This window comes from Panthera uncia, chromosome X, assembly GCF_023721935.1.
Source record: "Panthera uncia isolate 11264 chromosome X, Puncia_PCG_1.0, whole genome shotgun sequence".
Taxonomy (NCBI): domain Eukaryota; kingdom Metazoa; phylum Chordata; class Mammalia; order Carnivora; family Felidae; genus Panthera; species Panthera uncia.
This window is the reverse complement of record NC_064817.1, coordinates 6,183,874-6,198,490: the sequence shown is the minus strand read 5'-3', so window position 1 is coordinate 6,198,490 and position 14,617 is coordinate 6,183,874. Positions and strand designations below refer to the sequence as shown.

Below are 14,617 nucleotides of genomic sequence, written 5' to 3'. Positions count from 1 at the left end.
GGAGCCTGTTTCCGATTCTGTGTCTCCCTCTCTCTCTGCCCCTCCCCCGTTCATGCTCTGTCTCTCTCTGTCTCAAAAATAAATAAAAAAACGTTGAAAAAAAAAAATTAAAAAAAAAAAAATGCAATGAGCTGGGGTGCCTGGGGGGCTCAGCTGGTTAAAGTGTCCGACTCTTGGTTTCAGGCTTAGATCATGAGGTCATGGTCTCACGAGTTCAAGCCCTGTGCTGGGCTCTGTGCTGTCAGCGCGGAGCCTGCTTGGGATTCTCTCTCTCCCTCTCTCTCTGCCCTACCCCACTCACACTGTCTCTCTCAAAATAAACTTAATTTAAAAATTGTGTTTTTTTTTCCTTTTTTATTTTTTTTATTTTTTAATATATGAAATTTACTGTCAAATTGGTTTCCATACAACACCCAGTGCTCATCCCAAAAGGTGCCCTCCTCAATACCCATCACCCACCCTGCCCTCCCTCCCACCCCCCATCAACCCTCAGTTTGTTCTCAGTTTTTAATAGTCTCTTATGCTTTGGCTCTCTCCCACTCTAACCTCTTTTTTTAAAAATTGTTTTAAGTTAAGAAAAAAAAATTTAATATAAAAAATTAAGATAAAAATACAGTGAGTTTTTTTAATGCTAGTTTTTATTGTTATAAACATAACTTGTGAGTATAATAAAATTTATAAAGTACTATAAAAGTAATAAGTAATATGTTACTTAAATGTACATTTAAAAATGTTTAAGATGGTAAATTTTCTTTTTTTTTTTATTGCTCACCATGATAAATATACTTTTATTTATTTTTTTTATTTTTTATTTTTTTAAATTTTTATCCAAATTAGTTAGCATATAGTCAACAACAACTTCAGGAGTAGATTCCTTAGTGCCCCTTCCCCATTTAGCCCATCCCCCCTCCCACACCCCTTCCAGTTACCCTTAGTTTGTTCTCCATATTTAGGAGTCTCTTCTGTTTTGTCCCCCTGCCTGTTTTTAGATTATTTTTGTTTCCCTTCCCTTACGTTCATCTGTTTTGTCTCTTAAAGTCCTCATGTGAGTGAAGTCATAGGATATTTGTCTTTCTGTGACTGACTCATTTCACTTAGCATAATACCCTCCAGTTCCATCCACGTAATTGCAAATGGCAAGATTTCATTCTTTTTGATTGCCGAGTAATACTCCATTGTATATATGTACCACATCTTCTTTATCCATTCATCCATTGATGGACATTTGGGCTCTTTCCATACTTTGGCTATTGTCGATAGTGCTGCTATAAACATAGGGGTGCACGTGTCCCTTTGATTTTTTTTAATTTTTAATTTTTTTTTTTTTTTTTTTAACGTTTTTCTAATTTTATTTTTGAGACAGAGAGAGACAGAGCATGAACGGGGGAGGGTCAGTGAGAGGGAGACACAGAATCTGAAACAGGCTCCAGGCTCTGAGCTATCAGCACAGAGCCCGATGCGGGGCTCGAACTCACAGACCAGGAGATCATGACCTGAGCCGAAGTCGGATGCTTAACCGACCGAGCCACCCAGGCGCCCCACGTGTCCCTTTGAAACAGCACACCTGTATCCTGTGGATACATGCCTAGTAGTGCCATTGCTGGGTCATAGGGTAGTTCTATTTTTAGTTTTTTGAGGAATCTCCATACTGTTTTCCAGAGTGGCTGCACCAGCTTGCATTCCCAAGATGGTAAATTTTCGGTTATATGTATTGTACCACAATATCTTTAAAAATTAAAACTAAGAACAGGGGGCATCTGGGTGGCTCTGTGGGTTAAACGTCTGACTCTTTTTAAAAAAAATTTTTTTTCATGTTTATTTATTTTTGAGAGAGAGAGAGAGAGAGCGAGCACAAGCAGGGGAGGGGCAGAGAGAGAGGGAGACAGAATCCAAAGCAGGCTCCAGGCTCTGAGCTGTCAGCACAGAGCCTGACACGGGGCTCAAACCCACAAGCCATGAGATCATGACTTGAGCGAAAGTCGGATGCTTAACCGACTGAACCACCCAGGTGTCCCATCTTTTTCTTTTAATGTTTATTTTTAAAAGAGAGAGAGAGAGAGACGGAGTGACAGAGAGATACAGACAGAGACAGTATGAGTGGGGGAGGGGCAGAGAAGGAGAGAGACACAGAACCCGAGGCAGGCTCTAGGCTCCGGGCTGTCAGCACAGAACCTACGTGGGGCTCGAACTCACGAACCATGAGATCATGACCTGAGCGAAGGCAGACGCTTCCGATTGAGCCACCCAGGAACCCCCTTAATCATCTGACCTTTGATCTCAGTTCAGGTCTTGGGCTCATGCCCTATGCTGGGCTGCATGCTGGCGTGAAGCATACGTAACAAACCAACCGACCAACCTTGTAAGAATGGGACATACATGGTTCTCTGACTGCTCTTATGTGTTCCACTCACCTGGACTTTGTGGGGAGCCTTCCCATGTCAGGAAACGCTGACATCATTTGTAACAGCAGCACTTTACAGTTTGGGTGGTCTCTAATTCATTTCAGTAATTTCCCTTTGCTGAGTATCTAGGATCCCAGAAACGAAAACTGTGGGTCCAAGACCTGCCTTTTGAAACATGTCGCCAAACTACTCGCCGGAAAGTCTGTCTAACCTGTAGTCCAATCGGCATTGTATCAAATACATGCTGGTTCCCCACAATCTCACCGATGGGTCTTGCTAACTGTTAGATCTCTGCCAACAAGACAGCCAGAGCCTACCATCTCAGGGAACGCCTCAGGGGGTGGGGGAGGGGGGCTGGCTCAGTTTGTCAGGCGTCTGACTCTTGGTTTTGGCTCAGGTCATGATCTCACAGTCCGTGAATTCAAGCCCCGTGTCGGGCTCTGCGTTGGCACAGCGGAGCCTGCTTGGGATTCTCTCTCCCTCCCTCTCTCTGCCCCCCGACCTCCTTCCCAAAACAAATAATAAATAAACATTAAAAAAACCACTACTGTCTCACTTTCAAGTAAACCCGCAGATTCCTATGAGAGACGACAGAGGGCAACCTCAATCAGCTGGGGAGCTGGTAAGGACTCCCCGAGGCAGTTGATAACACCCAGCTCACCTCTGTGGAGCACGCTTCCCTTCGCATCATCATTACTGCACTAAGCGCCACTAAATCCTAGAACACGTATCCTGCCTTAGAAAGGTTGTTAATGTGACCACAAAGGAATAATTATACAATATGACAGTGTCTCTCCTATCTCATCCTCTCCAAAGGGCTCCCAAACTACCCATCTAAGAGTGTATTTTTCTGATTTACAGAGAGGGTAGTCTGTACCACTTGGAAATGAAGTTGTTAATTCAGTGTGGCAATGAAATAGAGTTTTTTCTTCCTTGTTTCTGAGCCTCCTCCTTGGATATGGTTTCAGTCAAAAAAAAAAAAGTGAGGGGTGCCTGGGTGGCTCAGTCGGTTGAGCGTCCGACTTCAGCTCAGGTCATGATCTTGCGGTCTGTGGGTTCGAGCCCCGCGTCGGGCTCTGTGCTGACGGCTCGGAACCTGGAGCCTGCTTCGGATTCTGTGTCTCCCTCTCTCTCTCTGCCCCTTCCCCGCTCATGCTCTGTCTCTCTCTCTGTCAAAAATAAATAAACATTAAAAAAAAATAAAAAATAAAAAGTGAATTCCTTTGGGAATAGGCTTTCAAGTCTACTTGTACTAAAAATGGAAGTAAATGCTTCAGTCCATTTATTTTTTTTTAACACTTTTAAAAAATGTTTATTTACTTATTTCTGAGACAGACAGAGAGAGAGTGAGCAAGGAAGAGAGAGAGAGAGAGACAGAGAGAGAGAGAGAGGGCGACACAGAATCCGAAGCAGGCTCCAGGCTCCGAGCTGTCAGCACAGAGCCCGACACGGGGCTGGAACCCACAAACCCATGAGATCATGACCTGAGCCGAAGTCGGATGCTTAACTGAGCCACTCAGGCTCCTGAGTCCATTTATTTTTTAATCTACAGTTAAACTTGAAAGAATACACTAATTCCACTTAAAAAAAAAAAGAGGAGGGGCATGCAAACACTTTAGTGTGAATTAGCCAACTACAAAATGCAAGGTAGAGAATTACTTCTATTTGAAGACAAGAAATCACAAGTACCTTTATGGGGGTTCAGGGTCGCTCCTGTGCATAAAAACATCACGCCCCTCATTCTACTTTTCTAACCACTTCATGTCCTCCAAAGTTCTGCAATCTGATTTACAGGAACAGGCAGCGCGCTCCCCCCAGACCTCAGCACAGCGCTAGAAACTCCCGGTAGCTGACAAGTGTACAGGCAGCCCTGCACCATTTTCACTCAAAGGCGAAAACACAGTAGCCTGCCACCTTGTGGAAACAAGAGGTAACAACACTTCATCTGAAGCGTCAGTGCAGCTCTCTAACAGAAGAACCTACATATGCCTGAAGAAAAGAGAAAAGCATTCTAACAGGCACATGAAAAGATGCTCAACGTCACTCATCATCAGGAAAATACAAATCAAAACCGCAATGAGATACCACCTCACACCGGTCAGAGTGGCTAAAATTAACCACTCAGGAAACAACAGATGCTGGCGAGGATGTGGAGAATGGGGAACCCTCCTGCACCGTCGGTGGGAACGCAAACTGGTGCAGCCACTCTGGAGAACAGTATGGAGGTTCCTCAAAAAATTGAAAATAGAACTACCCTCTGACCCAGCAACTGCACTACTAGGTATTTATCCAAAGGCTACAAAAATGCTGATTTGAAGGGGCATATGCACCCCAGTATTTACAGCAGTAATATCAACAATAGCCAAAGTATGGAAAGAGCCTAAATGTCCATCAACTGACAAATGGATAAAGAAGATGTGGTTTATGTATACAATGGAATATGTTCCATCGTGATGAAAAAGAATAAAATCTTGCCATTGGAGCAGTGTGGATGGAACTAGAATGTATGATGCTAAGCGAAATAAGTCAGAGAAAGACAAATATTATGTGATTTCACTCATAAGTGGAATTTAAAAAACACAACAGACGAACCCAGGAGAGGGAAGGCAAAATAAGATAAAAACAGAAAGGGAGGCAAACTGTAAGAGACTCTTACATACAGAGAACAAACTGAGGGTTGATCGGGGTGGTGAAAATGGGTGATGGGCATTAAGAGGGCACTTGTTGGGATGAGCACTGGGTGTCATATGTAAGCGATGAATCCCTGGGTTCTACTCCTGAAACCAAGACCACACTGTACGTTAACTAACTTGATTTTAAATCAAAAAAAGAAAAGAAAAAAGCATTCAAATTCACTTAATGTATCAAATAAACAATGCATAGTACTAGAAGAAGGCATCTTTTAAGTTTTGGATGCTGGATTCACCCTTGGCCAAGGAGTAGAATTTTGTGGTCATGCGCACGCACGCACACACGCGCGCGCACACACACACACACACACACACACACACACACACCTCTTAAGTCCAAACTGGGATTTGCTTGCAGTGATACAGATCAGCAGACCTGGCTTCACCTTTTGCTATTTTACTCACTTCTGTTTGTGAAAATGGCACGAGGCGTGGGTCTTACCTTTTCACTACCAGCTTCAGGGTTTTATGAGAGCCCTTCACCAGGCAAATCGCCTCCTGTCTAAACCCTGAGAGACCAATGTCGTTGATGCCGACGATCTCGTCCCCGGCCAGTAACTTGTCCACTGCCGCAGCTTTACTTCCTTCTTCAATCTGCAACAAAGACGCACGTGCCATGAGCCTCCAAACAAGCAAAGCAAGTCCCCAGAAGTCAGCCAGGAGCAACGTGCCTGTGGCGTGTGCCGCCCACAGCTCTATGACTGGCTCTGGGATCGGCCAGGACCCCATCTAGGCCCTGAGGCTGCGCGGATTCCTATTTGACGAATGAGGGACACATCCCTCACCCAGCGCTTGTCTCTGCGGGGACCTGGGCTACCTTCACGGAGGGAACAGGAAAGAGCGCATGCGCTCCGCAACACACACGACCCAAAACGGTGGATCTAAAGATATAGGGCCCTTTTCTGGAAATCCTTTATCCAAACAATAATGATGGATTATTTTTATTATGTACTGTTTCTCATACATTAATCCCAGGCCTAGATTCTTGTAACTGCTTTACTGAGAGAGAGTTCGAATACCACAAAACTCACCCATATAAATATACAAGTGAATGACTTTTTAGTATATTCACAGAACTGTGGAACCATCACGTCCTAAACCTAGAAGAAACCTGGTAGCCGTGAGCAGTCACCTCCTGACCCCCTCCAGCCCTGGCCACCACTAAACCCACCTCCTGTCTCTATGCATTTGCCCTTGCTGGATAGCTCACAGAAAAAGGATCCTACAGGGGCACCTGGGCATTTCAGGTGGTTAAGCGTCTGACTCTTGATTTTGACTCAGGTCATGATCTCACGGTTTGTGGGATAGAGCCCTCCATTGGGGTCTGTGCTGACACTGTGGCATGAGATCGAGCCCTGTGTCAGGCTCTGCACAGGCAGCATGGAGCCTGCTTGGGCTTCTCTCTCCCTCTATCTTTGTTCCTCCCCCACTTGTGCTCTCTCTCTTTCTCTCATAATAAATAAATTTAAAAAATTAAACATTTAAACAAATAAAAAGAATTCTGCAACATGTGGCATTTTTAAAAACGTTTATTTATTTTAAGAGGGAGAAAAAGAGAGTGCACACTCAGGGGAGAGGCAGAGAGAGGAAGAAAGAATCCCAAGCTGGCTTTGTGATGTCAGCACAGAGCTCCACTCAGGGCTCAAACTCATGAACCAAGAGATCATGACCTGAGACAAAATCAAGAACCAGATACTTAACCAACTGAGCCACCCAGGCGCCCCGAGAAATCTTGGTCTTTAAATACTAAACCTAGTTTTTTTCTATACAGTAATAATAATCTCAGCAGCAATTAACCCTGCCTGCTTTCTCTACTAGTGCTTGGCAAACTATGGCCCATGAGCGAAATCCAGCCAGATGCGCCCCCCCCCCTTTTTGTAAATAAAATGTTACTGCAATAGAACCACACCCACTTGCTTACATATTGCTACAGGACAGCAATGAGTAGCCTGGCCCACAAAGCCAAGAATATTTACTACTTGGCTTGTTACAAAACAGTTTGCCAACCCCAGTTGTATACCAAAAAGCAATTATCTTGACAAACTGCTAGGAAAACCGGTGAACAAAGTTAACGTTTGTGAGAGTATCTGTGTACAGTCTGAAAGCTCACTGCCTGACTGTTTGCCGCGGCCAACCTAACAGTTACTTACAAAGCCCTCACAAAGCAGTAGAGCAGTACATCTTTCCTCTGGGTTAAAAAACTGGGTACTAAGCAACTTACATGCCTCAGTTCTGCAAGTGAATGATAGTTGCCTCAAATCTCCACTTAAATCTAAGGACGACGTTTGAACTCTCAGGTTAACCAAGCAATTATTCATTGCAAGTCAACACCATCAATGCAAGTAAACGACTACTTCTTAACCGAATGGATGGCTTCATATTTTTGTTAATAACTGGTTTCAAAAGTCTAGACAATTTTATCCCAACACAGTAACAGACACGTTGTAAATAAATTTCCACCTGCCCAAGATTGCACGCTCAGCCAGGTACAAAGTGCAGGTGACATTCAGTGGAGAGCTTAGGTTTTTGACACGTCCTGTGCAAGAGGCCAAGGGGCTGTCCAGGTGGAGGTTCTGTGGGCAGCTGGCTGTGGGAGAAGAGCATCCAGGGAAAGGTGGCCCACCCGTGGAGTGACCCCAAGCAGAAGATATTTAAAGATTTGAGGGGCAGGGTGCCTGGGTGGCTCAGTAGGTCAAGCGTCCAACTTCAGCTCAGGTCATGATCTTGTGGTTCATGGGTTCAAGCCCCGTGTCGGGCTCTGTACTGACTGCTCAGAGCCTGGAGCCTGCTTCCATTCTGTTTGTCTCTCTCTCTCTCTCTGCCCCTCCCTGGCTTGTGCATACACACTCACTCTCTCTCAGAAATAAATAAAACTTAAAAAAAAAACAAACCAGGGGGCTGGGGAGACTGAAGGAGGCTGCCCGGACAGAAGACAGAGCCACGGGCAGATAACCACAGAGATGGAACCCTGGATCCCCAGCAATTAGAGCGCCGGTGAAAGAGGGAACCAGGTAAACCACAGGAGATAAAGGAGAAAGGCTGAGCATCGCAGAAGCCTCCACCACCAAAGTTCACACTGACGAGGACGGCCGGCGACCCTGCCCGTGCGGGGAAAGCCCCCAGGGGAAGCTGACCAACGCTCCGGCTGGGGTCACTACCAGAGCCCGCAGCACTGTGGTGGCTGGGGTCAAGACCAGCACCTGTCCCCCAAAACAGGGACCCAGAGGCTGCAGGCCCTCAAGGCAGCATTCAAGGCGTGCCTGGGTCAGTTTCATCTCCTCTCTCTCTCTCCTCTTGGCGCTAAGTACACAATCTGGAGGGCAAAATCTAGAATACAGAACACATGCAGACGGTAACTTGGGTCTGTACCCAGTGAACTATTGCCTGAATTCCATTAGGTAAATGCTTTGGTGGCATGAGTGCAAAAAAAGCCATCTGCGTTCAGAGTTTGTACTTATTCTTTCAGTAAGCATCTACAGAGCAAGTACGATGCAAAAAACCGCTAGATACTGGACAGTGGGTCTTGCAAGATGTAGTTCCCGCCTCGAAGACATTTCTAGGCTTAGAGGCCAATGCTTCTCAACCTGTAATGTGCACACAAGTCTCCCAGGGTTTAAAATGCAGACCTGGGGGTGGCTGCGTGGCTCAGTCAGTTAAGCATCCAACTCCTGATTTCAGCTCATGTCGTGATCCCACAGTTTGTGAGTTTGAGCCCTGCATCAGGCTCTGCACTGGCAGTGTGGAGCCTGGTTGGGATTCTCTCTCTCTCTCTTTCTCTCTCCCTCTCTACCCCCCCACCCCGTCTCTGCCCCTCTTCTGCTCATGCCCTCTCTCTCAAAATAGATAAATAAAACTTAAAAAAAATGTTTTTTAAATGCAGATCTGATTCAGCAGGTCCTGGGTGGGGCCTCAACTTCTGCGTCTCTAAGACCATCCTTAACAAGCTCCCAGGAGAGGAGACGATGCTTTGAGTTGCAGTATAGAGATATAGGGACAGATAAATGAAGTACCAGACGAGTGAGAAGTCGGCTTGCCCTCTATGGTGTGGATGGACCCTCCAGGAACATTTTCACAGAGCCCATGGCATTTGGTGCAGCCTTGAAGGATGCACTTTTTGGAGACTCATCACAACACACAAGGGCCAGGTACCATGAGGAAGCCACAAAACATACAAGTTTTTTTAAGTTTATTTATTTATTTAAAGGAAAAGAGAGAAACCCAAGCTGGCTCTGCACTGACAGTGCAGAGCCCAACATGGGACTCAAACACACGAACCATGAGATCATGACCTGAGCTGAAGCCGGGAGTCGTCACTTAACGGACTGAGCCACCCAGGCGCCCCTGAATCACACATTCTAAAGGGGTTAAAATGGTGAGTTTTGTGTCAGACACATTTAGCATACTAAAAGTCACACATTCTTCTGTATCTACAAGAAAAGATCCTGACCCCACGATAAGAGTGAACATAAGCGTCCTCCCTACAGTGATTCCCTTTGAATTGCAGTGAAAGAGAACGTCTTTAGGCAAAACCACCGTGACTAAGGACCTGCAGGGTCTCAGGACAGTTGTTAAGGCAGCAGGCCCTGGAGGGGACACGTCACCGGTGTCTGGCTCAGCCACCACTTGGTGGGTTTCTCCGCGTCATCCCCACAAACCCTTCTATGGACAAGTTGTGCGAGACTCCCGTGAAGCCCCGTCATGTCCTCCGGCTTCGCCACGGAGACGAACACCATGTTACTTCCTCTCATCCGTAAAGACTTCTCCAGTTTCTCCTCTATAAAGGAAGACTGCATTCCAAAGCCTCCTTCAGCCTCGCCCTAACGCACTCCACCTACACTTCCCAGAAAAAAAATCGGTCTGGGTTTGGGAGATAAAGTAGCTGGGGCTTTACCCTCCCCCCTGCACCCCCGCCCTTGGCTTCCTCCCCAAGACAAAGTTTCTCTTTGATATTTATTGTGCTCCTGGGGGAAGAAGCTGTAAAAGAAAAAGCAGCTTTGAAAACCTGCATTCTATACCCCCCCCCCCCAACATCTCACAGCAGGTGGGATTAATTAGGCTTCAACTTGGCAAAGAACAAACCTGAAGTCGGTGCTACCTGCACAGGATAAGGACTCTGCCTGCCCGCACGTGACAGTGTATCCAAATCCAACGCTGATGGGCATTCCGTCCCGAGGGCCACACGCTACAAAGGACCGTGCTTGGCACTGTTAACCAGTAGGGGCGACCACCTACGCGGACAGAGGGTGGGAGCCACCAGCAGGGTAGTTCCGGCCGAGGTCACCTGCTCCAACCCAGAAGAGTCCCCCGCACAACGGGAGGCGGGCAGAGACAAACCCTGCCGTGCCCACGATGCGGGCCCACGTGGCACGCCCTTCACACGTACAGAACGGGAGTCCCGAGCGCCCACGCCAGTCCACAAATTCCACCCGGAGTCACTAACTGGCATTCCGTACGGCAAACCCACGCTCACCGTCCCGATGAAGTGAGATGTCCCGTGACGTCAAGAAGGCCTTACTCTTCTTATAGGAATATGTTGTCTGGAAACAGCAGTGGGGAGAAACAGTTAACGCAAGCCTTTATTTTTTATCATTTATTTATTTTGAGAGCAAGCGGGCGAGCAGCAACGGGGAAGGGTCACAGAGAGAGAGAGAGGCAGAGCATCCAAAGCAGGTTCTATGCTGGCAGGTCAGAGCCTGACACAGGGCTCGAACCCACAAACCGTGCAATCACGACCTGAGCCAAAGTCAGACACTGAACCGACTGAGTCACCTAAATGCCCAAGAGTCATTTTGGAACAAAGTTTTCATACTTCTTGGAACGGACGTTACAGATGATCGGGAATGAAGACCCACAGAGGCAAAAGAATCGGGTCTGGGAGTGGACCAGACATACACTGAAAGGAATCGCGTCCAATGCAGGGGGCAGCACGAGGGGCAACGTTCACCTCTGTCTCGGGGGCGGAAATGCAGTTTCACAAATGGGAAGGGCCGTGAACACAACTTGAAAGGAGGTGCGTGTTTCGGGGAGGACATCCCAAAGTCGGGTCTTGACGTGAAGACAGGGGCACGGGCAGGAAGCCCAGGCGTGTCACAGGAATGTCAGCCTGGCAGGGTGTAAAGCTCTCACAAGAGGGCGTTTGAAGATAAGGGCAGAAGGGAGAAGATTAGGAACTTGACCTTGAATCAGAATCTGGGACAATATCCCGTAGGCAGTGAAGGCCCAGAGAAAGCAGGCATGGAAGTAGGAAAATGATAGTATTCACGCAAGTATTTGTGGAAGATGAACCTTGCAGGCACAACACGTGAAATGAATTTCTGCCTAAGAACAAGGCGGCGATGACGAAGATCCTCACCTCCATCTTGGCGCTGGACAGAAACGAGGGCTCAAAACGACACAGGGCAGAGAACAGGAACGTGGGCAAGGACTCTAGACGCTGTGAGGGGAGACCTCACGATGTGGTCACAGATGGACACAATGGGCCAAAGGAAAGAAGCCAGTGGTGCGGAGGTGTTGTGCTCGAGTGATTCAGAAAATCACGATGGCCAGAGATCAGAATGAAAGGAGGAAAACGACACGGAGTCTAATATCCTATTTCAAAGGCCACGAATCACACGTGCAACTTATCAGTTCTACCCTCAAGAATGGTCCAGACAACAGGACCTGCATGACAAAGCAATGCCTTTTGTTAGACGGGGCAATCCCTGACGTCACCGCTTCAGGCTGCTTAATTTCGGTATTTTACTCATTCTCCCAGAACCAAAAAGCTTTGGAAAGGAAACCTGACTCATCCAGGGGAAGTATCAAGTAGTGAAATAACCTGAGTGCGTATCTCTGGTAACAGACAAGCCCACTGAAAACTGGAAACTTCCACCTAAACGTGTTGGAGACTCAAACAAGTAATAATTGCCGGCTCCCCTGTGACGAGAGAAGCCACACAAGCCAGGCAGCCCAGCTTCTAGAAGGCTCTTCGGCATCTCGGGACCGACCGGCACCCTCTCCACGGCCAAGATGCCCGAGAGAAAGGTCAACTCGGGTGCAGGGGCGGTGAGGGAGCCCCAGAGGAGACACGCAAGCTGTCAGCTAAAACCTGCACCAGCAAAAGTGGAAATGGAGCAAAACCTCTTCAAACAAACAAAAAAAAAGGGCAAACAAATGGGAAAACAGGCTGAAGGGACTGGCCAAGAAACTACAGATCTACCTGAGGAAACAGAGGAACGAAAGCTTCAGGAGAGCCCAGCCTCTGGAGAAGCAGAGGTGAAGGAAGCCCAGCCTAAGATCACACGCTACGTCTTACTGGTGGGCCCTGTCTCCTTACAGAATCCAGAGGGGAGTTTCATCGCTATTTTGGAAATGTAAGCTTTTTAGTAAGTCTGGGAATATTTATTTTTAAGGAGGGAATGTCACCTCATCCAAGTTAAGTGTAACTTTTTTTTTTTTTAAGAGGCAAAATCATTCGCTGGTTATGTATTTTTTAGTACAACCAGGAAAGAGCAAGATATGGAATCCCAGGAGGCTCTGGCTGTCTGGGTCAGCTTAACATTCCACGGGTCAGGGGAGCAGTTTTTACAGCCGACAGTACAAAGCATGCTACGTGGCAATCTGGAGGCACGGTGGTGTATTTCGTGTGTCTCGAACACTGAAAGTTACCTCTCTCCCCACAATTCCTAAAGAAAACCATTCCCTGATCTTGGTGCGCTCAGTTCCTGAGCGTGCTAGCCCAGTTTCCCTAAACACTTTGGTTGTGTGCCGTGAAAAACCTGGAAGTTTGAACAAGTCGTGTTTAGGATGTTAAATTGTGAATTGTGAATGAGGTGGGGAGCGCTGTGATTGAACAGATTATCGACACACAAGATACTGATACTTATCTCTTCCTAAGGAAAATCTGCCTCCACATTTCAAGCTGTAAAGTCACCGGAATAACGGCTTACATAAGAGTGACAGACTACATCTTTTTAGGTCTTTGGTATCTGTGTTAAAAACTGTACAAAATGAGGGGCACCTGGGTGGCTCAGTCGGTTAAGCGTCCGATTCTTGATTTCAGCTCAGGTAACGATCTCACTATTTGTGATTTCAAGCCCCATGTCGGGTTCTGTGCTGACACTGTGGAGCCTACTTGGGATGCTCTCTCTTTCTCAAAATAGATAAATAAACTTCAAGACAATCTAGACAAAATGAAATGTCTGTGTACGGATCATCAAACCACCAACAAAATCTCAATTGTGGAAAGAAAAAAAAAAAACACCTCTTCTTTTTCCTCATGGTCGACAACCAAAATCAAAAAGCAAGAGAAAAGACAAAACGATGCCCCCCTAAAACTAACAAAAGAAACCACAACCCACCTCCTGGGCTTTGGTCTCCCGGTGAGCGAGTTGGTGTTTACTCTGAGGCATTTAAGAACGCGACGGCTCGCTCTGACTATTCTAACACGTTCCTTTCAGCCTCCCTAAAAGGAGAGCTGGTCACGTGAGACCCCGTAAAAAGAAAGGCAAATGTGGCCTGCACAACGGGACCAAGGCAGGTTAACTACCGGCCAGACCCCGGCCGACGAGATACATAAAAGGAAGACACGCCTGGGTGACGAGCTCGTGCGCGGAGGGGGGATGTGGCCAACAAAAGCGTCAAGGCAGAAGTCCCACGGAAGAGGAGGACAAGATCTGGAGGCTGCACTGGACAGCCAGAGACGGAAACCGAAATCTGGAGGACGGCTCAAGCGCAATCGGCAGAGGAGGGGCTCCGCATCTGGCGGTCGGGAGTACAGCGCAGAAGCCAGGCCAGCCGCGCCAGGAGCCAAAGGAGAAGCGCTCCTCCCGAGCCCGGGCCCGGCTGCCCGCCTGCGGCCGGATGAGGCCCGAGCGGGGCCTCCTCTCTACGGGGCAAAGGTCTGGGACAGGAGGACTCCGCAAAGTCCTCAACACCACATCGTCCCTGCATCCGAGGAACAGAGGCCTACGCACGTAAGGGACGGCTTCCGGAAAGCCACATCCAAGGAGCATCTTCTAAACACCCTCGCGTGTCAGAGAGGGTTCAGGCCAGAAGGGACACGAAGACTTCCGGCTCTCACGTTGCCGGTTAGCAACGTGCCGCCTCGGCTCTCTGCCCTCCGCGGCCTCCCCTGAAGATCCCGCAGAGGGGCCCTGTGACCGCTTCTCCTTGCCGCAGGCACCAGTAAGGACCGTCAGCAGAGGGCACGGGAGGGACACCAGAAGGGGACTCCGTCACCCTTTCCACTTACGGCCTGTCTTCCTCTATACCTGCTCCCGTGAGGCGGCAGTCACGTGGGCACGGCATCGCGTGGGTGCACCCGTCACGTGGGAGAGGCCCCACGTGGGCATGGCACTCACTGGGGCTTGGCGTCACATGGCCTAGGGTCACATGGGCAAGACAGTCAATGGGCGCGACCGTCACACGGGAGTGGAAGTCACGAGGACAAGGCAGCTGAGGGACACAGCAGTCACGTGGGTGTGGCACTCATGCGAGCTCGGCAGTTAATGGGAAAGGCAGTCGCTTGGCGTGACAGCGAATGGG

At 48.0% G+C, this 14,617-nt stretch overlaps 1 protein-coding gene across 1 annotated transcript in view; it reads right to left on the bottom strand.

The window, feature by feature from the left end:
• SHROOM2 (shroom family member 2) overlaps positions 1-14,617 on the bottom strand; it is a 165,960-nt gene that overhangs the window by 87,468 nt on the left and 63,875 nt on the right. Inside the window, exon 2 of the mRNA XM_049644562.1 lies at positions 5,535-5,686. Within this exon, the coding sequence (XP_049500519.1) occupies positions 5,535-5,686 (152 nt within the window). The remainder of the gene's footprint in view (positions 1-5,534; positions 5,687-14,617) is intronic.